At 43.4% G+C, this 25,429-nt stretch overlaps 1 protein-coding gene across 1 annotated transcript in view; it reads right to left on the reverse strand.

Annotated features, from left to right (window-relative positions):
- The window catches only part of LOC126299004 (circadian locomoter output cycles protein kaput), a 701,868-nt gene that overhangs the window by 108,122 nt on the left and 568,317 nt on the right, over nucleotides 1-25,429 (reverse strand). The window contains exon 4 of the mRNA XM_049990634.1: nucleotides 5,237-5,326. Within this exon, the coding sequence (XP_049846591.1) occupies nucleotides 5,237-5,326 (90 nt within the window). The remainder of the gene's footprint in view (nucleotides 1-5,236; nucleotides 5,327-25,429) is intronic.

Consider the following 25,429-nt stretch of genomic DNA (forward strand, 5'->3'; position numbering starts at 1 on the left):
GTTGCGATCTGTACCGTTGGGTCTTTCAAGGCTTGTTCGGACGGAGACGGACGGGAGAGAGAGAGAGAGAGAGAGAGAGAGGGAGGGAGAGAGATTGTAGAATGGTGTGTACGATTTCAAGAAGAAAATAACGTTATTTTAACAGATTCAGTACATCATTGATGCTATTAATATGCTACAATGGCAATAACGTCAAAAAATTTCTAGCATAACACATCTTGCAGGGTCTTTGACTATTATAGGCACAAACTAAAGGCAAGAGTATAGGACAATGAAACAAGCAATTAATCCTAATAAATATAGGTCCAGAAACTAATGGTTTACGCGGTGCCATATACACTCCTGGAAATTGAAATAAGAACACCGTGAATTCATTGTCCCAGGAAGGGGAAACTTTATTGACACATTCCTGGGGTCAGATACATCACATGATCACACTGACAGAACCACAGGCACATAGACACAGGCAACAGAGCATGCACAATGTCGGCACTAGTACAGTGTATATCCACCTTTCGCAGCAATGCAGGCTGCTATTCTCCCATGGAGACGATCGTAGAGATGCTGGCTGTAGTCCTGTGGAACGGCTTGCCATGCCATTTCCACCTGGCGCCTCAGTTGGACAAGCGTTCGTGCTGGACGTGCAGACCGCGTGAGACGACGCTTCATCCAGTCCCAAACATGCTCAATGGGGGACAGATCCGGAGATCTTGCTGGCCACGGTAGTTGACCTTCTACAGCACGTTGGGTGGCACGGGATACATGCGGACGTGCATTGTCCTGTTGGAACAGCAAATTCCCTTTCCGGTCTAGGAATGGTAGAACGATGGGTTAGATGACGGTTTGGATGTACCGTGCACTATTCAGTGTCCCCTCGACGATCACCAGAGGTGTACGGCCAGTGTAGGAGATCGCTCCCCACACCATGATGCCGGGTGTTGGCCCTGTGTGCCTCGGTCGTATGCAGTCCTGATTGTGGCGCTCACCTGCACGGCGCCAAACACGCATACGACCATCATTGGCACCAAGGCAGAAGCGACTCTCATCGCTGAAGACGACACGTCTCCATTCGTCCCTCCATTCACGCCTGTCGCGACACCACTGGAGGCGGGCTGCACGATGTTGGGGCGTGAGCGGAAGACGGCCTAACGGTGTGCGGGACCGTAGCCCAGCTTCATGGAGACGGTTGCGAATGGTCCTCGCCGATACCCCAGGAGCAACAGTGTCCCTAATTTGCTGGGAAGTGGCGGTGCGGTCCAATACGGCACTGCGTAGTATCCTACAGTCTTGGCGTGCATCCGTGCGTCGCTGCGGTCCGGTACGAGGTCGACGGGCACGTGCACCCTCCGCCGACCACTGGCGACAACATCGATGTACTGTGGAGACCACACGCCCCACGTGTTGAGCAATTCGGCGGTACGTCCACCCGGCCTCTCGCATGCCCACTATACGCCCTCGCTCAAAGTCCGTCAACTGCACATACGGTTCACGTCCACGCTGTCGCGGCATGCTACCAGTGTTAAAGACTGCGATGGAGCTCCGTATGCCACGGCAAACTGGCTGACACTGACGGCAGCGGTGCACAAATGCTGCGCAGCTAGCGCCATTCGACGGCCAACACCTCGGTTCCTGGTGTGTCCGCTGTGCCGTGCGTGTGATCATTGCTTGTACAGCCCTCTCGCAGTGTCCGGAGCAAGTATGGTGGGTCTGACACACCGGTGTCAATGTGTTCTTTTTTCCATTTCCAGGAGAGTATAACCTGACAGAATGGATGGGGCTAGATGGGGAGCTTCCCCGTCTTGCCCCTACTATTTGTCCAACCATTACGTTCTTATCGTGTCATGTGTTTACCTCGCTGCGGGTTTTGAACACGTACATTATACGTTGAATAAAATTGTAAATAGAATGGTATTCGTTATTCCAACACTTTCCTAATTAATTACAAAGTATCCCTTAGGCTATATGGTGAATAAAAATACACAAAACGTGCAAAGTCAGTATTCTTGCCATGCTATAACGACTGACATTTGGAAATATGGTATTTACTGTATAATATAGATTACCAGGAATGATCTGACTCAATAGTACGTTCCACGTGTTTTATTTCAGATGGTTCGCAAGTATCGGCGACAAACTTCTAGGCAAGATTGGTCATTGGAATCAATGTAAGGCGTTGTAAATGCTGTTATGGAAGGTCATATGGGTTCTTTCAGGGCTGCTAGACAGTTCAACGTGCCACAGAAATCTGTGTTTCAGCGTCGGGGTGCCCACGATACTTGTGCAGGGACAGAAAGAAGTGATGACGAGGCTGTCCACACTTGTGTAGTATGTGAAACTAATACCTGATCCTACAATTCACAGAACCATGTTTCGAAACCTTATCTTCACATGATTTCGCTATTCCAGTCCTTATTTAAGCTTTAGAGATGAACTCATGCTAGTTCCCCATCTTACCCCGCATATGGGGCAAGATGGGGAATTGTTAGTTTATGTTTCAAATCGAGATATTTCTAACTAAATGTAACAAGTTTGCAGGTTTCTTTGCATGCTATTGTAAGTCAATAGTAAATAAACAAATGACAATCAAACCTACTTGAATTTGTTTGTTTTTGTCCCTTTTGTAAGGGTTTAAAGTTAGCTTCCCCATCTTGCCTCGCCTTCCCCTATAATAGTCGGAGTGTTACGATGCACAACACATTAGTCTCGAAATTACTTTGATGTTTACTGTCAGGCGTACTCCACAAGGATTTCAAATATGGAAATTTGTTCTAAAATTACTCACGCTGTCATCTTGCAGACAAATACGCCGCATTTTCCCGGAGGACTTGTATTCAACTTGGCTGCTGCTGTTACGTATTCGTCCCATTCCACGAAGCTGCGCAGTATTAGCCTTAAGTATTTAAACGATGTGACCGAGTGTAAGCTAATCTTGCAATCGCATACTGTCGGATTCTTTCTCTTTTCTGTGTGAGTTTTCTCGAGTTTATCCTCATATAAAGAGAGCTTCCATAGAATAAACCAAAAGGAAATACTGTCCCAGTCATTGTGCGTTTCCTTACGGTTATTCAGCAAAGCGCAGCTTTAGGCAGCCCATTGCGGCAGTACCTATAAAGAATAATTGTCTTTCATACATTCTCAGTATATCTCATGCGGTAAGTTTGAGTGACCTCTGACCACCTTGCATCTAGCTATAATTTTGCTACGCCAGATGAATTAGCAGTTGGGCACTATAGTGCATGGAAGTCATCTGAATCCTTTTGTACGAAATTTATTCAGTCTTGGTGAACATTTTTCGTAGTCAACGACTAAGGCAGGTTGTTCAGACCCAGAAATGCTTACACTATGTTGACAGCTCGTATCCGATAAATAAGAAAAATAGGTAATTGGAAAAAGTTTCATATCTGACAGCATTGCGGCACAGAAGTTGTCATCATCCTCTAACAGTACTTGCAGTAACTTCAATATGTGACGCTTCATATGTAGTTTCCGAAGAACATGGTACACGGCTATCTTGAAAAATACAAGTGCCGAACTTGTCCAAATAGTGGATTCGTGATGTCTACACTCGAATCCTCTATTCGTTTGACTTTTCATATGTTGCCCAGCGCTCGTGTGTTTACAACTTCAGTATTCTTTTAAATTAATTTTTGCTCCATTTATAAATTTGTGACCAAAAGGCTCTTTGTAAATTGATGACGAATATCAGATTTCAATTTAAACTTATTTTTTCCCAAGCTAAAGCGCGTAAAACAAGTTCTCTTGCAATGACGGTGAAGCAGTGAACTAAACGTAAAGAAAAGACAGAGCTCCCTCGCTGAGATATTCGAACTTGTAAGAAGTCTAATAAAACATCAGAATTTACGCCCCCTAATTATGTGTTTCTACAACATATAGTTTCTCTGCCATAAAGACATTAATCGGTTCTTACCTTTTGAAACGCCCAGAGCATACATAATTTAGAAGAATGCCGTCCATTTCATTTCGGATTATGTGTCATTAAATGATGGGCATTACTCTTTCCTTAGCAACTTTGGCCGAAATGTCTAGTGCAGTGTCAGCGACAGTACAGCAGCAGTTAGCATTTATCACTATATTTTGCATTTTATTTTCAAAATGAAATATTGGAGTAAAGTACAATATTTAGCCAATGTCTTCTTCACAATCTGGTAAAGCTGTATTCGTTTGTCAGAGGATGCTCCCTGCTAGACTCTTCTTTCGTTATTCTTTTTTCTGTCGGTTTTGATCTTGTTGCCGATACCATTCAATTCAAAGTATAAAAAAATGTAACAATCATCATAACGCAACTGAGTCAACTTGTAGAACAATACGCATAATACCTGACGAATTAGATATATATGAGTTCAGGAAACATTGCGGAATACAATATTACACTCAGATAAGTGAAAGTAGTGCTTCTGCACTGTGAAGATTCCCCTGTCGAACTGACTATTGATTTCATTTATTATTCCTTTTTTGGACGAACTATACATATCTCATTAGACAGTCTTCTGCATAAACAAACAATAAGCTTCCTACTTGCTTATTTTTTTCAGATGTCACTCAAAGGTGGAGATAAAAAAGGTATCGTGTTTCGTTCTCCAATAAATATTTCACTGTTTGCTGTCATCGTGAAAGAGAACAGAATGCACAAGCGAATATCAACAACAGCTTCTGAAACTTGGAGGCAGGCATCACTGACTGAAAGAGCTTTGCATTACGAATCTTGTATTTTTTTAGTAGGGGAATAGCATTAATGATGAAGCATGGACTGTCAACGAAAACTTTCTAATTTCTTGGTATATGAAAACAGTGTTTAGAAACTTATAACTTGCGCTTACAAATTCTAACCACTGCATGATTAAAACATGTGTTCTACATATAAAAAATTGACGGAACTCAACTAAAGGTAAAACGAAATGTCAACCCTAGTTGTAATAGTCTGTTTCTGTCACAAGTTCCCACGTACTTTTCAAGTGAATGAAACGAATGTGCACCTGACAATGATATAAGGAGTCGAAATTTGTTGTACTTTATAACGCCTATTTTGCCACTGAAGCCAATGTTCTTATTTCTTATTTGTACACTTGCGGACAGCTCTGAATATTATGCTCAGCATGGCCAAGATAATAAATTAACTTAAAGTGACGCAGTGTGGAGTTAATGTTTTTGCCAAAGCAGCAGCCAGTAGAAGTGTACATTGTCTGATTAAACGAGTATCTGTGGTAACGACACTCACCTGGTGGAATCCGAGGTAACTCTCGATGCTATGGGTCGCGAAGAACACTTCCCCCTCACAAGTGAGAATTAGGAGGAAGCCGTTCAGCGCCTGGAACAAACAAAATTCATTAGTAGGTTTCTCTTATTCTCGTCACTTCATCGTAGTAAATGTTTAGGCGTCATCAGGGAGTTTCTGGAAGTAGACGGATTACCTAGAGATTCAACTGTAATAAACAAATTGTAACATACACGTAGCTGATCTCTCACACAATGATCATGCAGAAAGGAAATGCAGTGACCAAGCCATATGCGTGGTTAAACATTAGTTACAATTCGTATTAATCATACTTGGTTAAAATACCAAAACATAGGTTTTTAAAAGAAACTACTCTTTTTTCGGAACTACAATAACAAAAATAAATTCTCTTTTCGCAACTAAAACACGTGAAGTACTTATTCTGTCACAAAGAAAAACTTAAGACTCAGCACTCCAACAGTCAGCATTGGTGAAGAGAAATACACATCACTGGAAGCGAAAACAAAATCAATCAACTTTTAGTATCTGGCATAACCGTCACACCTTCCCTTCTCAGGCGTTTAATCCTAGTAGTTTTTTCGTGTCATTAGACTGAATATGCCGTTCATACTATACTCTTCTTCCGAAAGCAAATTTAAAATAGTTTTTTTTAATTCTCATTTTTAGCTCCTCTCATAGTTTCATTTGGATTGATAGTGGGATTTCCAGCGATATCTCGACCAGTTTCTCACGGTTATAAAGCAGTCAGTTTTCCCCAACGAATGATCTAGGATTCTGATTCATTATCCCGATAGAATGTATCTCAGCGCCCAGTTCTTCCGCCCTTCAGACAGATGCTCTTTTAAAGTGTGGTTTTCGTCTACCTTTCTCATGCTGCCTTTAATCAGTGCCATTTCTTCGAAAGATCCGGACAATAAACAGTATCACGGTTGAAATTGATTTATGTATTTCTGCTGTCCAACTCTCGGTATCTGTAGATTGTTTTGGGATTGAGGCTCGTACGCTCCTACAACATTTTAGCTTCTTTTTTAGGAGCGTGAAATCTGTTTTTCGCTACACTTCAAATGACTTTCCATCTCAACTTTTTCAGGACTACTCTTTGGTACATCACTCCATTCTCTCCCTTCTCAAACCTTCATATTATATTATTTTTGTGCTCTTTGAGATACTATAATTGTCACTAATTTTCATCTTATACCTTTCCTTTTCGCAACGAAATACAATTAGTTGTCGTTGTTTAAAAGTAACATCTTTCATATTTTTCCGTATGTGCAGAGACATTATCGCAACGAATAACGTTTGTTTTAATTTGGGAACAAATGGTGCGGGCAAAGATTTAAATGCCAAGCAATTATAGTTACTCTAACGGAATATGGTCCTAATTTTACCAGCATCAAAATTTGAAAATTCAGATTTTGCACACCGTTAGCTGTTAACCTCAATGTAGAGCAAAACATTGAAGTTATGAAAGGAAGTTTTCTGGATAGCGACAACGCGAAAAGGGCTGGTATTTTGCCGTATGATTCGTTCAAATGGCTCTGAACACTATGGGACTTAACATCGGAGATCATCAGTCCTCTAGAACTTAGAACTACGTAAATCTAACTAACCTAAGGACATCACACACATCCATGCCCGAGGCAGGATTTGAACCTGCGACCGACCGTAGCAGTAGCGCGGTTCCGCACTGAAGCGCCTAGAACCGATCGGTCACCGCGGCCGGCTATGATTCGCGCTGCTCACTCTTTTATCTACCGAGGTATGGAGGTAACTACGGAATATTTTCTTATCGAACGATGTATTTATTTAATTTCGTTTGATATGTTACGAAAATAGTAGTATACTGACATAGAACATGTCAATGTTTATATTGTAATTTTTCTTAAAACAGGCCGAGAATGTGCTAAACGTAAAGCCGAAGTCTCCCGTTGCAGGATACTACTATCCATAAGTACATTAGAACAACAGATATAGAACTGCTAATTTTAATCACGTTTACCACATCCCTCGTCTATTTTTGCGACGATCCCGACGTATCTCATATCACTGTGTTCCTAGTTTCATTAGGCATCGAATGCCATTAAAAATGAAGCTTGTTTCATTTGAAAAATAATAGTTGCCTCTGAATCTCGATGGACACTCTTTTGTTTTCCTACTATCAACGCCGAAACCATAATTTCGGTATTTTCAAAAGTTTCGAATGTATTAGAAGTCAACAGCTAAAGGTATTCGCAATGCATATTTGTGTTCTTCCACTAAATCATTCTGTCTTCTTACTTACTGCTTATTACGAAATTCAGTATGAGCCAGTTTAATACGAAATCTAATCTGTGTGATATTGAAATAACTGGAGAGAAAGAGAGTTGGACGAATGTTAGCGGCATTCACTGTACGTACAAAAGTAAAGGACCAGCAATATTTTGTTTTCGGTGGAAGGCAAAAATAAAGAATGTAAGAAGTTAATGTGGCATGAAATCTCCACGTAATGACGCAAACACCCAGAAGAGTCGCTGGAAATCTGTCGGCTGGACTCGTGTCCATCCTGCAACTTAACAGGGACAAACTAAATTCGTACTCGTAGAGGATTTTGAATAAAGATGGTTGCAGGGACCTTTAGTAATGTACGCACACATTCTAGTAGTCGGACTATAATGCCACGCGAAGAAACGCGTCGAGCGCTACGCAGCAACTACAATGACGGAAACAGGGAGCACCCACAACACGAGGGTTACAGGAAGCAGTTCCTTTCACTTGAAAATATTTATGGAGGCAGTTGGCAGGACACGCGATGGCGGCAGCCGATGTGCAGTGGCCACGGAGCCTCTTTATTGGTCCATTACTCCGGCATCGATACTGCAATCCCTCAGGGAGCGCAACAAAAGCGCGATAAAATGGAGGCCGAGGCCGCACGGCCCGCTCTTCGAGTGCAACTGCCCGCGCCACTGATGCTTAAATACGGGCAACGTGCGCCGATACGATTTACTGCGCAATTTTCAAGAGTCGTAACGCGATATCAATTACGAGACATCCACCAAACTTACTGCTTCTCACGCTTACTGCTGATACGCGCGTAGATAGGTGAACGTTAGCTGGATTCTTTTTATGTGAATTGAAAACCTTGTAGCTATCAGTTGAGTCACTGAAAAGCGGCTGAAGTGAGTAGCAGCGCTTTACGCACGAGTAATTATTTACAGAGAAGCCATTACTTTTATCAAAGTATACATTGTACATCAAAAGTACCTGGGCAAAGTTTAGAGGATTACTTCCTCTGACTAAATGAAGAAAAAGATGTTCCGCATGTATATCCAGAACGAATCTTTTATTCTGTGGGACTGTCCGCTCTTTTGGCGGAAGTAAACAGTTTGCCGGAGTCAACGCTTGCCCTAGATTTCACCGACTGAGCTGCCCAGGCACCACCCAGGAATAATTCTTATGCAAATTGTACAGGTTAAATACCGTCTTTTGCAACTGTAATTGAAGTCTTAGTACGACTAAACGCGTTTCGCTTTATTCTTAAACATCTTCAGCGGTCACTGTTACAATATGTTTTTTTTTACCTTACAATTTTGTTTACTAGGTTCATGAACAGTTCGCATGCTTTACTTATTAATATAAACAGTGTCTTTACTCACGGTTTTTGTTCTTTATGGCATTCTTCCTGTTCTTTCATATGCTTGTGTTAGATATTAGCTCAGAGTACTTTCTCTGCACTAAATAAGGGTGATCAAAAAGTCAGTATAAATTTGAAAACTGAATAAATCACGGAGTAATGTAGATAGAGAGGTACAAATTGACACACATGCTTGGAATGATATGCGGTTTTATTAGAACCAAAAAAATACAAAAGTTCAAAAAATGTTCGAAGGCTGGCGCTTCATCTGATGAGAATAGCAATAATTAGCATAACAAAGTAAGACAAAGCAAAGATGATGTTCTTTACAGGAAATGCTCAATATGTCCACCATCATTCCTCAACAATAGCTGTAGTAGAGGAATAATGTTGTGAACAGCACTGTAAAGCAAGTCCGGAGTTATGGTGAGGCATTGGCATCGGATGTTGTCTTTCAGCATCCCTAGAGATGTCGGTCGATCACGATACACTTGCGACTTTAGGTAGCCCAAAGCCAATAACCGCACGGACTGAAGTCTGGGGACCTGGGAGGCCAAGCATGACGAAAGTGGCGGCTGAACACACGATCATCACCAAACGACGCGCGCACGAGATCTTCCTCATTCTAATAATACAGCTTCACTAAAAGCGCCTTTTCAGGTAACGTCAACCTGCTGCGACTGCTGGCGCATCTGATTCTCTCTCTCATTTATACACGATTGTCACGCACAGTCACTGACGTTTTGCTGCCCAGCGCCATCTGTCGGACATTTTGTGAACTTTGTTATTTTTATGTTCTAACAAAACCCCATGTCATTCCAAGCTTGTGTGTCAATTTTTACCTCTCTATCTATATTATTCCATGGTTTATTAAGTTTTCAAATTTATACTAACTTTATGATCACCCGGTATATTCACGTTTCTGTGTCATCTCGCCTCGCCATTTCGTGTGTCTTGTTTTGCTTTTGCGGGATTCGTTCGTCTTTTGTTTGTTTGGCAGTGATGAGAGCGTCTCGGTCACAGAAATGTTGCTAACACACACTATGGTCACTGTTCACGTGAAGGCAGGCTTCAGAAAGTCTCCTCATCGATACCTGTTCACGTCCAAAAATCCCAGATGGTTTCCGAATGTATTAACAACTATCCACAATGCATCCCCGGACTTATTCGACTTTACCAACAGAGCTGGAGTACACCAAAGCTTTTAAATATTATTAAAAAAAAAAAAGAATTGGCTGAAGTCAGGGGAGCTGTGAAGCCATGATATTGGCGAGCCACGACCGACATACGTGCTGTCGGAACGCTATTTACCAGTACATAGGTATTCGGAATGACTATAAAATCAAACGAGGGCACTTTGTGGTTTACGCCTCGCTTGCGGTGTTTCGAAATAACCACCGTCTTAGACATTCACAGTGCTGTAACATGGCATGACTGCACTTTTGCACACGTCGTATCGGGAAAACCATTGGTGCCGGACGTCTTCCGTTCTGTATGGCAATTGAGTTTCTTTAAGAGTATGTTGATACAACAGCTCCACACGTAACAATCATACACAATCGCTCGTTAGACAAAAGATCCGTACCCAAAGACTGGAAAGTTGCGCAGGTCACACCAATATTCAAGAAAAGTAGAAAGAGCAATCCGCTAAATTACAAATGGTTCAAATGGCTCTGAGAGCTATGGGACTTAACATCTGAGGTCAGCAGTCCCCAGAACGTAGAACTACTTAAACCTAAAAAACCTGAGGACATCACACACATTCATCCCCGAGGCAGGATTCGAACCTGCTACCGTAGCGGTCGCGCGGTTCCAGACTGAAGCGCCTAGAACCGCTCGGCCACACCGGCCGGAGCTAAATTACAGGCCCATATCATTAACGTCATTATGCAGCAGGATTTTAGAACATATATTGTGTTCAGACAATATGAATTACCTCGAAGAGAAGGGTCTATTGACACATAGTCAACACGCATTTAGAAAACATCATTCTTGTGAAACGCAACTAGTTCTTTACTCACGCAAAGTGTTGAGTGCTATTGATAATGGATTTCAAATTGATTCCGTATTTCTAGATTTCCAGAATGCTTTTGACATTGTAGCATACGTGCTGCTTGTAGTGGAGCTGTGTGCTTATGGAATATCGTTATGAGACAGGTTTCGTGATTTCCTATCAGAGAGGTCACAGTTCGCAGTAATTGACGGAAAGTCATCGAGTAAAACAGAAGTGATTTCTGGTGTTCCACTAGGTAGTGTTATATGTCTTGTTTTCTATGGTCCTTACTTACATAAACGATTTAGGAGACAGTATGAGCGGTCGTCTTGAGTTGTTTGCAGATGCTGCTGTTGTTTATCGTCTAGTAAAGTTATCAGCAGATCAAAACAAATTATAATTCGATTTAGAAAAGATATACGTATGGTGCAATAATTGAAAATTGACCCTAAGTGCCGGCCGCAGTGGCCGAGTGGATCTAGGCGCTTCAGTCCGGAACCGCGCGACTGATACGGTCGCAGGTTCGAATCCAGCCTCGGGCATGGATGTGTGTGATGTCCTTAGGTTAGTTAGGTTTAAGTAGTTCTAAGTTCTAGGGGAGTGCTGACCTCAAATGTTAAGTCCCATTGGGCTCAAAGCCATTTTTTGACCCTAAGTAATGAGAAGTGTGAGGTCTTCCATATAAATGCTAAAAGAGATCCGTTAAACTTCGGTTACACGATAAATCTGTCAAATCTGATGACCGTATATTCAACTAAATACCTAGGAATTACAATTATAAACAACTTAAATTGGAAAGAATACATAGAAAATGTTGTGGGAAAGGCAAACGAAAAACTGCGTTTTACTCGCAGAACACCTGGAAAATGTAACAGATGTACTAAACAGACTGCATACACTACACTAGTACGTCCTCGTTTGGAGTACTGCTGCGCCGTCTGGGATCCTTACCAGATAGGATTAACTGAGTATATCGACAAAGTTCAAAGAAGACCAGCACGCTTTGTGTTATCCTGAAATAGGGGAGAGAGTGTCACGGATGTGATACAGGATTTGGGGTGAACATAATTAAAACAAAGGCGTTTTTCGTGGCAGCGGAAACTTCTCCCAGCTCCCCCCCCCCCCCCCCCCCTCCCCACCGAATGCGAATATATTTTGTCGACGCCGACCTACATCATAATAAAATAAGTGAAATCAGAGTTCTTACGTAAAGATATAGGTGTTTGTTTTTTCCGTGCGCTGTTCGAGATTGGAATAATAGAGAATTGTTGTGAAGGTGGTTCGATGAACCCTCTGCCAGGCACTTAAGTGTGATTTACAGAGTATCCATGTAGGTGTAGATTTAGAACATATATCTGCATCTACATCTACATGGTAGCTCTCTCTCTCTCTCTCTCTCTCTCTCTCTCTCTCAGTCCGAACAGGCCTCGGAAAGCCCAGTGGTACTGACCGACCGCCGTGTCATGCTCAGTGGATAGGCGTCAATGGATGCGGATATAGGGAGGCATGTGATCAGCACACCGCTCTCGCGGCCGTTGTTAGTTTTCGTGACCGTAGCCGCTACTTCTCAGTCAAGTAGCTCTTCAATTGGTCTCACAAGGGCTGAGTGTACCGCACTAGCTAACAGTCACCCATCCAAGCTATAGCGAAGCCAGACCGTGCTTAATTGCAATGATCTGACGTGAACCAGTGTTATAACTGCTGCAACGCGGTTAACTACATGAGTACTCTACAGCTCACTATTAAGTGTCTGTCAGTGTGTTCATCGAACCACCTTCAAGCTGTTTCTCTTACGATCCGCTCTCGAGCAGCGCACGGTAAAAACGAAGACATAAATGTTTCCGTACAGGCTCTGATTTCTCGTGGTTTACTATGACAATCATTTCTCCCTATATAGGTGGCCGCCAACAAAAATTATTTTCACACTCTGGAAACAAAGTTGGTGATGATGTGTGTGAATTTCTTAGGGACCACACTGCTGAGGTCATCGGTCCCTAAACTTAAACACTACTTAAACTAAGAACAACAGACACACACACACACACACATCCATGCCCGAGGGAGGACTCGAATCTCCGACGGGAGGGGCCTCGCAATCCGTGACATGGCGCCTCTAACCGCGCGGCCACTCCGCTCGGGTCGAAGTGGCACGAGTCTCCAGTTTCATTAGACGCCGCTTGTGAGGAGCAGCGTCAAAAGCTTTCTGGATGTATGGAATCAATTTGACATCCCCTGTCGATTCATTACTTCATGAGACTGAAGAGGTAATTTTTTGTTAGGATTATTTGCTTGTTTCATTGTCCTGTAGACCCTCCTTTCGTCTGTAGTAGTAACAGCCAGGCATCCTGCAGAGACAACGCAGTGGTTGACAGAAAGGACTCACCTCCCGCAGATGCGGTGTTCAGAACCATTCAGATTCAGATTTAGGTTTTCCGTAATTTCACTAAATCACTTAAGGCAAATACTGGAGTGGCTCCTTCACAAAAAGAGATCATATCGATTTTCACTTCCATCCGTGTGAAATTTTCGAGCTTGTGCTCCGTCCCCGCTTTCGGCTACGAATCTACGAAATAGCATCTTTTTTTCATAAGATAGCACTTCGCAGCCTTGAGCCACTTCGTCAACTCGACATTTCGTCCTCTATTACACTCTTCAGAAACTGTAGTACAGTACCTTATTGCAGATTATCAGCAAAAATAATCCTGTAACATTCGAATAAAGTGTTATAGGTGTGCCGCTTGACACGGTCACGTCTAGGCATAACGTTACAGAACGATGTGAAATGGAACGAGCATGTAAGGATGATAGTAGGGAAAGCGAATGGTCTACTTCGGTTTTTTGGGAGAATTCTACGAAAGTGCAGCTCTTCTATAAAGGATGGAACACTAGTGTCACCCATTCTTCAATACTGCTTGAATGTTTGGGATTTCCACCAGGTCAGTTTAAGCCAAGACATCGAAGCAATTCAGAGGTGTGCTGCTAGATTTATTACTGGTAGGTTAGATCAACTCAATAGTATTATGGAAATGCTCAGTGAATTCAAATGGGAATCACTGGAAGAAAGACGAAGATGATGATGATATTTGGTTTGTGGGGCGCTCAACTGCGTGGTCATTAGCGCCCGTACAAAATACCAATTTTTACACAGTCCATTTTCTTTTCACAATCCAATCTAGTCACTCTCACAAATGATGTTGATGGTGAAATGATGAGGGCAACACAAACACATAATCCCTGGGCAGAGAAAAATTCCCAACCCGGCCGGGAATCGAACCCGGGATCTAGTAAGCCACAGGCAACAACGCTAGCTCCTAGACCACGGGCTGCGGACTGAAAGAAAGACACATTCTACTCATGAAACACTATTGGAAAACCTCGGTGATGGTTACAATGTCCGTCTATACACAGTGTCTGTGTTTTACATCACAGTGTCATTTGCATGCATGCATGCACGTCTGAAGGAAATTGTAATGTGTGAAGACACAGACCCTGTATAAACACGGATATTGTAACCATCATAGATGTACTCGTGCCTCGTCCTCTCACTGTGCAAGAATCAAGAAATGTGGAAACGTAAGGGTAGTAGACTCCGTGTGGAAGTTTGGATGGGTCCAGGTGGCGTCCTCGGATAGCAGAAGTGGTTAAGGTGGCCGCTCGAGATAAGTTCCGGTCCGGCACAAGTTTTCATTTGTCACAAACAATCCTGATTCGCAGAATGCAAAATGCGAATCAGTGTCGTGCCTGTGATGGAAGTTTATAGAACCACCTTTGCTGCTGACGGCTGCAGACAACGTACATTTCGCATAAAGACCGCAAAGACAAGATTAGAGAAATTGAGGTCCTTATGGAAGCAAATAGGCAGTCGTTTTTCCCTCGCTCCATTTGAGAGTTGAACAGGGTGGGGAGTGACTAGGGGCGGTACTTGATACCCTTGCTGGGTATGTATGTAGATGACGACGTAGATCACCGTGGGTTGAAGGACTACTGTGAGTAAGTCTTTTTCCACCGCGTCGTCTTCAGAGCCCTGATGTTTCTGTCAGCTTCGACATACTTAGTGGTAAACAGTTTTCTGATGAGCTTGCCTTGCGAGATCAGTGTCTGTGACATTTCTATGACCGTGGTCCATGGGGTGCGCAGACGAATACCGAAAACCAACCTATTCCCATGATGAATAGTGTAAAGTTCATCGGCGTCGTAACTGGGAACAGAAGAATGGAGGTCATTAGAAATCGAGCACAAGGTCGGATTGGGAGGGATGGGGAAAGAAATAAGCCGTGTCCTCTTCATAGGAACCATCTCAACATCTGGCTTAAGCGATTAAGGTAAAATACCGAAATCCTATATCTATATGGCTGTACGGGGATTCGAACAGCCTTTCTCCTGGCTACCAGACGAGCTGGAAAGAAAATCCCTATCGATATTTTTAACGTTGAATGAGTGTAAAGAAGAAGGAGGGACGAGTATAGTTTAACGTTCTCTCTTCATCCAGTCCATTAGAGACGAAGCACAACCTCGGATTGTTTCAAGGATGGGGAAGGAAATCGGCCGTGCCCTTTCAGAGGAACCATTCCAGCATTTATTTCTCTGGAGTTATTTAGGGCAATCACAGAAAATCTAAACTGGATGGTCGGACGGGGATTTGAACCTTCGTCCTCAGGGCTGGAAGTTCAGTGTGCTAACAACTGTACAACCTCGCTCGGTGGATGTCTAAATACAGGCCGAAACGGTATGCTCGGTGCAGAGTCACCAAGACTACAGCTTCAGAACATAAAAACTGCCAGCTTACGTCTGAAAATAATGTCCAGAAGTTCGTGAGTGAAGTTTGCTTGCACGCCATACTGCTTTTTGCCTGTGTAACGAGTAAACAGCCCGCACGTGGGAGAGAAGTTTAAACTTTGAGCTCTGATAATAGTGGGAATACAGGTGGTTGTGGCAGCGATAATGGTCCCGCAGCAATTCTCCATGTGTAGCGCAGTCTGACAGTCTATGTTATGATATAATGGAGACACAGTTTAGAGTTGAATACGACACACAACGGTGCTATCGCAGAATATACCGACATTTCTATAAATTATATATTACGAGCCAAATCCACATTTTGTAGAACTGAAGTACAGTGGGTCCCGGAAAATGTTTATACACTGAAGCACCAAAGAAACTGGTATAGGCTCAAATGGCTCTGAGCACTATGGGACTTAACATCTGAGGTCATGAGTCCCCTAGAACTTAGAACTACTTAACCCTACCTACCCTACGGACATCACACCCATCCATGCCCGAGGCAGGTTTCGAACCTGCGACCGTAGCAGTCGCGCGGTTCCAGACTGAAGCGCCTAGAACCGTTCGGCTACCGCGGCCGGCCTGGTATAGGCATTCGTATTCAAATACAGAGGCATGTGAACAGGCAGAATACAGCGCTGTGGTAGGCAACGCCTATATAAGACAACAAGTGTCTGGCGCAGTTGTTAGATCGGTTACTGCTGCTACAATGGCAGGTTATCAAGATTTAAGTGAGTTTGAACGTGGTCTATAGCCAGTGCACGAGGGATGGACACGGCATCTCCGAGGTAGCGATGAACTGGGGATTTCCCCGTACGACTATTTCATGAGTATATGGTGCATATCAGGAATCCGGTAAAACTTCAAAATCTCCGACATCGCTGCAGCCGGAAAAAGATCCTGCAAGAACGTGACCAACGACGACTGAAGAGAATCGTTCAACGTGACAGAAGTGCAACCCTTCCGCAGATTGCTGCAGATTTCAATGTTGGGCTATTAAAAAGTGTCAAGGTGCCAACCATTCAAGGAAACATCATCGATATGGACTTTCCGAGCTGAAGGCCCACTCATGTACCCTTGAAGTTTGCACGACAGAAACATCTACGCTCCGCCTGGGCCCGTCAACACCGACATTGGACTGTTAATGACTGGACCCATGTCGCCTGATCGGATGAGTCTCGTTTCAAATTGTATCGAGCGGATGGACGTGTACGGGTATGGAGACAACTTCATGAATCCATGGACCCTGCACGTCAGCAAGGGACTGTTCAACCTGGTGGAGGCCCTGCGATGGTGTGGGGCGTGTGCAGTTGGAGTGATACGGGAACTCTGATACATCTACATACAACTCTGACAGGCGATATGTACGTAAGCATCCTGTCTGATACCTGCATCCATTCATGTCCGTTGTGAAATGCCACGGACTTGGGCAATTCCAGCAAGACAATGCGACACCCCACATATCCAGAATTGCTAAAAGAGTGCCTTCAGAACACTCTGCTGAGTTTAAACACTTCCGCTGGCCACCAAACTCCCCAGACACGAACAATATTGAGCATATCTGGGTTGCCATGCAACGTGCTTTTTAGAACAGATCTTCACCCCGTCTTACTGGTACGGATTTATGGACAGTCCTGAAGGATTCATGGTGTCAGTTCCCTTTAGCACTACTTCAAACATTAGTCGAGTCCATGGCACGTCGTGTTGCGGTACTTTGGTCGCGGGGGCCCTACACGATAATAGGCAGGTGTACCAGTTTCTTTGGCTCTTCAGTGTAAGATTGACGCGGAATTGGCCCTAGTTAGTGAACAGGAGAACTACCTATCACAGAAAACACGCAATTATTCATCAGAAAATCCTCGTCAGTATTTTGAAGAGCCGTTAAATTGTCTCAAGATGGGTGTTTGTTGCGCAAAGTAACAAGATTTCTTCAACATGCTTTATTAAATCTAGCAGATATGCCTAGAAAATGTTTAATCCAGATGTGGCTCTAGTCCCAGAAAATGTACGACTGTATGGATATTTTCGGCAAGGCGGATCAACAGCACACACCGCCTTGGCAACCTCGTCACGAGGGCATGCGGTGTTCGGTGAGGAGAGGACAACCAGCAAAGGCAGCGCTATTTCCTGGCCACCTCGGTCCCCTGATCTCTCTCCCTATGATTGTTACCGGGCGGGGGGGGGGGGGGGGGGGGAAGTGATTGAAGGTTCAAGTCTACTCATATAACTCGCATACATTGTAAGAGCTACAGAAGAACACTAAAACGCTATTACGGGTATCCCTCAGACAGCGTTGCTACGCGTGTCTCAGTTTGGTAAACCCCGCACGCCACTGTATCAGCATCAACAGTGGCCATATCGAATACCTTCTGTGATATTCATTAAAAAGGTTCAATCCCGTGTCGGTGGTATCGTAAATACACTCCTGGAAATTGAAATAAGAACACCGTGAATTCATTGTCCCAGGAAGGGGAAACTTCATTGACACATTCCTGGGGTCAGATACATCACATGATCACACCGACAGAACCTCAGGCACATAGACACAGGCAACAGAGCATGCACAATGTCGGCACTAGTACAGTGTATATCCACCTTTCGCAGCAATGCAGGCTGCTATTCTCCCATGGAGACGATCGTAGAGATGCTGGATGTAGTCCTGTGGAACGGCTTGCCATGCCATTTCCACCTGGCGCCTCAGTTGGACCAGCGTTCGTGCTGGACGTGCAGACCGCGTGAGACGACGCTTCATCCAGTCCCAAACATGCTCAATGGGGGACAGATCCGGAGATCTTGCTGGCCAGGGTAGCTGACTTACACCTTCTAGAGCACGTTGGGTGGCACGGGATACATGCGGACGTGCATTTTCCTGTTGGAACAGCAAGTTCCCTTGCCGGTCTAGGAATGGTAGAACGATGGGTTCGATGACGGTTTGGATGTACCGTGCACTTTCAGTGTCCCCTCGACGATCACCAGAGGTGTACGGCCAGTGTAGGAGATCGCTCCCCACACCATGATGCCGGGTGTTGGCCCTGTGTGCCTCGGTCGTATGCAGTCCTGATTGTGGCGTTCATCTGCACGGCGCCAAACACGCATACGACCATCATTGGCACCAAGGCAGAAGCGACTCTCATCGCTGAAGACGACACGTCTCCATTCGTCCCTCCATTCACGCCTGTCGCGACACCACTGGAGGCGGGCTGCACGATGTTGGGGCGTGAGCGGAAGACGGCCTAACGGTGTGCGGGACCGTAGCCCAGCTTCATGGAGACGGTTGCGAATGGTCCTCGCCGATACCCCAGGAGCAACAGTGTCCCTAATTTGCTGGGAAGTGGCGGTGCGGTCCCCTACGGCACTGCGTAGGATCCTTCGGTCTTGGCGTGCATCCGTGCGTCGCTGCGGTCCGGTCCCAGGTCGACGGGCACGTGCACCTTCCGCCGACCACTGGCGACAACATCGATGTACTGTGGAGACCTCACGCCCCACGTGTTGAGCAATTCGGCGGTACGTCCACCCGGCCTCCCGCATGCCCACTATACGCCCTCGCTCAAAGTCCGTCAACTGCACATACGGTTCACGTCCAAGCTGTCGCGGCATGCTACCAGTGTTAAAGACTGCGATGGAGCTCCGTATGCCACGGCAAACTGGCTGACACTGTCGGCGGCGGTGCACAAATGCTGCGCAGCTAGCGCCATTCGACGGCGAACACCGCGGTTCCTGGTGTGTCCGCTGTGCCGTGCGTGTGATCATTGCTTGTACAGCCCTCTCGCAGTGTCCGGAGCAAGTATTGTGGGTCTGACACACCGGTGTCAATGTGTTCTTTTTTCCATTTCCAGGAGTGTATTTTCCGGGTCATTTTTATTTCTCCCACCCTGTAGAAAAACCAGTAACGCTAGGGTTTGATCATCTCTCCTTCGCCTTCTTCCCTTGGAAAGTTTTAAGAGAGAGCTTTAAGCAGATGCACTTATTTCCGTGTTAACTTGATACATACTCCGCAAAGCAATGTACGACGTGTGGCGAGGGTACTAAGCGTGTGAGTTTCATGTTGTCCCGTTTCCTGTCCCAAGCGTCGATGGTAAGTGAGAAGAAAGACACACCTGTGTGTTTATCTAATTTTGCCGTCTTGGAAATTACCTCAGATTTATGTTGAAAGGAGTAATATGTTTTTTGACTTATTCTGGAACTAGCGGAGAAACGCAGCGTTGCCGAGTATTTATTTCCAGCTGTGCATCCGCGGCCATACCGCGCAGCGTCTGGCCTAGTACTTCATGTTTATGATGCCATATGTTCCGAACTATGTGTTGTACAATCGTATAATTTTATAGGAACATTCATCTGCAGAATATGCTGCGAATGGAGTTAGTAGCAGCAAAGTAATAAATTTAAACGTCATGCACAATGCGGCATTTTTTCAGTCATCTCATTGTTTATGTTATTTTCTCCTGAACGTAGTGTCGTAGAACGGTATAATAGTGCAGGTAAATACAGCAGCATATGTGGACACTATCTGCAAAGCATATTGCGAAAAAATTTAGGAACAAAGAAGTTCAAAAATGGTTCAAATGGCTCTAAGCACTATGTGACTAAACATCTGAGGTCATCAGTCGTCTAGACTTAGAACTACTTAAACCTAACTAACCTAAGGACATCACACACATCCGTGTCCGAGGCAGGATTCGAACCTGCGACCGCAGCAGCAGCGCGGTTCCGGACTGAAGCGCCTAGAACCGCTAGGCCACAGCGTCCGGCACAACAAAAAGTAATAAATTTAAATGTCATGGACGATGCAACATATTGCACGGATCTCATTTTTTTATGACATCACATCTCCTTAACTTCGTGTGTTACAATGATATAATTTTGCACTTACATTCAGTGGTACTGTCTGTAAAAAGGGTCGTGCATACAGTTAGTAGTAAATAAGTAATAAATTAAACGCCATGCCCCATGCGGAACCTTTACTGCATGAACAGAAGAAAAATAGTAAGTAATGAACATTTCTCCTTTCGTTGTTTTGTAGGGGTTGACAGAGAGAAAAAAATTGTAAAGGTTTGAAATTTTCAGTTTGTTGTATTCACTCACTGAACTACGTTCTCGGTTCCTCCGTTCGACACTGAAAAGAAAGTGACGTTCGAACCCACGACGGATCTTGATTTATATTTCCCTACCAATGGATAGCTACACAAGGGGCGAAATCCACAACATACCAAAAAGGCTCCGAATAGTGCATAATGTTCCAGAACTTTTCACAACATTCGAGGGTGTTCTGGAATGTTCCACAATGATCTGGGATGTTCCGGGATGTTCCCGAACATTCTTGAATATTCCTGAATGTTCCAGACTATTTTCGAACATTACAGAACATCTCGGATCATAGTGGAACATTCCGGAACATTATGAAATGTTGTGGAATGCTCTCAAATACTCTCGGATGTTCTGGAATGTTTTAGAAATTTGAAGAGGGTGAAACTTCCTAGCCCTTATATCTTCAAAAGCACGCCCTTCTGGTAAAATCGGAAACCTTATTCATGGATGGGAGATAGAGGGCTACCACACTATATAACTCCTTTGACTGTACCGGAACTCAATTCTGAGTTTTAGCGGCACGTACATTGTATAGTTACTTTTTAATATATATATTGTTTCTGTGAGAAAGGCACATTACAATGCACTAAGTCTTTCTCGTAGAGTCTCCCGCTGCAGTTCTGTGCCACTCACGTTGTCTAGACAAATTATTAACAAACCATGCTGCTCTTTTTTCGAATATTTTCTATCTCTCCGAAAGTATAACTTGGTAAGGGTTCAGACCGGCAAACGAAAGGCTACCCAAGAATTGGTCTGAGAGGATTCCGTGATCGACCTGTTTCGCGGATGAATTATAATTTCTTAGGAGACTGCAGGCTTTCTCGGTGAATTTCGTCGTGAAATCTTATCGGGTTCTCAGGCGAGTCTTGGCAACGTGTTGTCACCTTGATTCGACGAGTTTTCTGCTCATGTTCTTCAGGGGAAGCCTTCGCCTTAAGATGACTACTAGAAAACTCATAGAAACGTTGCGACAACAGGAAGTCAACAGACCGAAAATATTTCATAAATTTTTTCTCCTATTTCACCTGAGTCTGGCGTCTAGCTTCCACGCGGTTATATCTGGTCATACCACCTTAAATCACTCCGAACAGAAACTGCTAAGATACTTGAATGCTGTGAACGATTCCAGTGGCTGATAAACAAACCGCGTCGTCATATGATATCGGATCTTTTCGTGTTTTTACTGACACTACATGACATCTGTTTATGTTGAGGGCCCCCTATCACATTACCTTGTGGCAGCCCAGACTCTAGAGCCTCTTCTGACAATGTGATTCCTTTAATAACGTCGTTTCTGCAAAAGCGTTTCCAGTCATTTATTCTTTAAACTTCGAAAGCAAGTAAAATTCGCTAAGTAGAACATCTGGATTGGGCGGTGGAGGCTCAAAAATCAACACTCGAGGGACTGCAACAATTCACGAGTAGCTCGCGCAGTATGAGGACTGGCGTTATCGTTCATTCAACACAACATTCATCGCCGTTTGTTTGAAATGGTTCACCAGAATTTTGTAACGGCTGAAAGACAAATCAGCATTGATTCTGTGTCATCGGGGTAAAAATTCAACGAATAATGATCGTTTCCTGCTCCAGAATGTTTTTCAGAAACTGAAATCTTTCACTGCGTTTTATTCGATTGTGTGGCTGTATGTGATCGTTGTAGTGACTGTAGCTTATTCCCAGTTGTGTGGTGAGAAATCATAATTTACCAGTCGTCACAATAATGACCTGGAAATCGGCTCCATTTTCCAGCATGAGGTCTGAAATTGGCGCGATCTGTATACGGCGTGGAGATTTTGACCTCATTACCGAGACGCACTGTAGCATTTGACTAAGTCAGTACAAGAGACTAATGCGTAATCAGCTGTGAAAAAATGACATAGACCCTATTTTTATCAGTCGTGTGTCTTTATTGTATGTACTACGCTCCTATTTCTTAAAAGAAATATCTAACATATTTATTACGTGCCATCGACTATGCATAATGTAACAAAAACACAGTGTGAGTGAGCGTGTTTCCTGCACTCTGATGAGCGACAAAATGCGAACACTCTTTACGGGGACATTCTCAGTATCTTATGGTGCATCAACATGTGAACGAAGGTGTTCCGTATAAGTAATGTTGTCGATTTGTCTTTGTGCTATTTTATTATTTAAAGTAAATAAATCCTGTGAAAGATGTTTGCATGTCTGTGAGTATCTGCGTGTGCAGGAGACACAATACCTGTAAGTAGCTACATAAAAAATGTAATCCTGTATGTAACATTAGTATGTACAATTTCAAGATTTATGTTTTCCAATTTCGTGACTGCAGTAAGAACATAAAAAAATGAGTGCAGGGGAAGAGACAGAATAACACACAGACAGATGCCACATTCAGCATCTACTACGTAAGTTTCTATAATGAAAAGGGGAATAAATTTCTGAAACACGTCGTGCCACGCATAAAAAATCGTAATTGGTGCTATGCTTCATTATTTGAATCATTATTGACACGGCTGCTAGGTAAAAAAGCACTGTTTACGTTAGGTAAAAATTTTTAAAATGCAATAAGTTTATTTAATTTAGTCATGGGGTGTGACTAGTCAGTTGCATTAATTATGATTCCACTTACAGTTTGGTTAAATTAAGTCTAAAAAAATTCGTCCAGCGCTCAAGTTCTGCCTTTCTATCACATAAAGTATTGTCTTACATTGCAAAAATGATATCTCACTTGGTTCGTGTAACGTGCAAGCTTATTCAGTAAAAGCAGCGCCACACTTACGTACGACGTAACAATCGATGGAAAAATGACGCCAGTGTCGGAGAGATTGCAACTATGCAGTAAAGGGAGACAACCACAAGTATAACAAAACTACAAATTATGCAAAATTATTGTTTTAAGGTACGTTTATCCAAATTGTAAGCGAAATTATAATTGTAATGGCAACCACAGAGAATGCCAAGGACTTTATTTCTCTTTAGCTTTACCAAAACATATTTATTCTAATTAAACAAATTTACTGGTCTTTTAAAGGTGCTACGAAGAAATAACACTTAATGTCATGTATCGACAAAATGCGGAATTCTTTATGTGGCATAGATATCATGGAAACCACTTAGGTGCGTTTCTTTTCATCACTATCGCTATCTGCCATTCCACAGTCAGTTCAATAATTTCAACTTTTCTTCTGGCCAAATTGTTGCAATAAATCAGCAAGTGAACGAAAACGAATAAGATCACGCAGTGCATCTATTAAAACTGTAACTGAGAAACAAACTTCACAAATTAGCCCACAGAGATTAAAAAACACGAGTTGTGCTTAAGGACGACCATACACAACATATTACAGCGCCAGAGTTCAACAAAAGCTCACTTTCTTGCTACCGACACAATGATAAATGCAGTGTTACTGCATGTAAATTCATGTAAATTACCTTTCGGGCAGACAGCCTGCTGACGATAAGGTCGTATTCACGCAGCACACGTGTGACAAAGGACAGCCTTTTAGAGGGGAACGTTGTATGTTTCACCACTCTTCAGAATTTTTTACGTAGTTGGGCGCAGCAGCTCTAGTGAATTTCATACATAAATACATAACAGAGGCAGGCTGTGAATACCGGCTTGTTACGTGGGCAACCAACGTCACTATGTCAAACATATCTACTACCTATAATATACATTTATTTGAAAATAATAATGAAACGTAATGTCTGATAAAGATTCATAAAGGAAGAAAGCTCAGAGTTTTAACTTCCCGTCAATAGCAAAGTCATTATAGATGGAGCACAAGTTACGTGACTCGCAATCGGGAGGACGACGGTTCAATCCCGCGTCGGGTCATCCTGATTTAGGATTTCCGTGATTTCCCTAAATCTCTCCAGGCAAATGCCGGGATGGTTCCTTCGAAAGGGCACGGCCGACTTCCTTCCCCGTCCTTCCGTAATCCGCTGAGACCGATGACCTCGCAGTTTGGTCTCTTCCCCCAAACAACCAACCAACCAACCAACAAGTTACGTTTGGATAAGGAAGCGAAAGGGAAGTAAGTTTGGTCTCGTTTATCGAAGAACTCAGGCATACCTGAAATGGTTCAAGGAAGGCATAGTAAACCTAAATCAGGAAACCTGACGGTCGTTTGAAACCACGTGACTAAGTGTCTAGAGTTGTGAGTGCAGCCACTCGCGCTTCATGTGAAGGTTTATATTCCAGAGTAAGACTTTTAAGTTAAAATAGAATTATAATGAATTTTTTAAGGTGAAGGAATGTATCATAGCGAATATTATTTTATCATAAGCAAAATTTTACGCAGGAGTTTACATTTATTTTCAGATTTCTAAAACGTACCCTTCGTTGAAGGACATAGTTTCTTCCACGTTTCAACAGTTTAAGTTCTTCAAGTTATATTTAAAGGTTGTTACACTTTCACCTTTAATGACAGTTTGTACTTTGATACGTGAATGAAAATGTCTGCTGAAGAAGTTGTTGTGGTGCTCAGTCTGAAGACCGGTTTGATCCAGCTCTTTATGCTACTCTATCCCGTGCAAGCCTCTTCATCTCTTAGTAGCTACTGCAACCTACACAGTTTTGAACCTGCTTACTGTATTCATCTTTTGGTTTCCCTCTACAATATTTACTCATATATACTTCCCTCCAGTACTAAATTGGCGATGCCTTGGTATCGCAGAACGCGTCCTGTCAACCGATCCCTTCTTTTAGTTAAATTATGCCACC

The sequence above is a fragment of the Schistocerca gregaria genome, chromosome X (assembly GCF_023897955.1).
Source record: "Schistocerca gregaria isolate iqSchGreg1 chromosome X, iqSchGreg1.2, whole genome shotgun sequence".
Taxonomy (NCBI): Eukaryota; Metazoa; Arthropoda; class Insecta; order Orthoptera; family Acrididae; genus Schistocerca; species Schistocerca gregaria.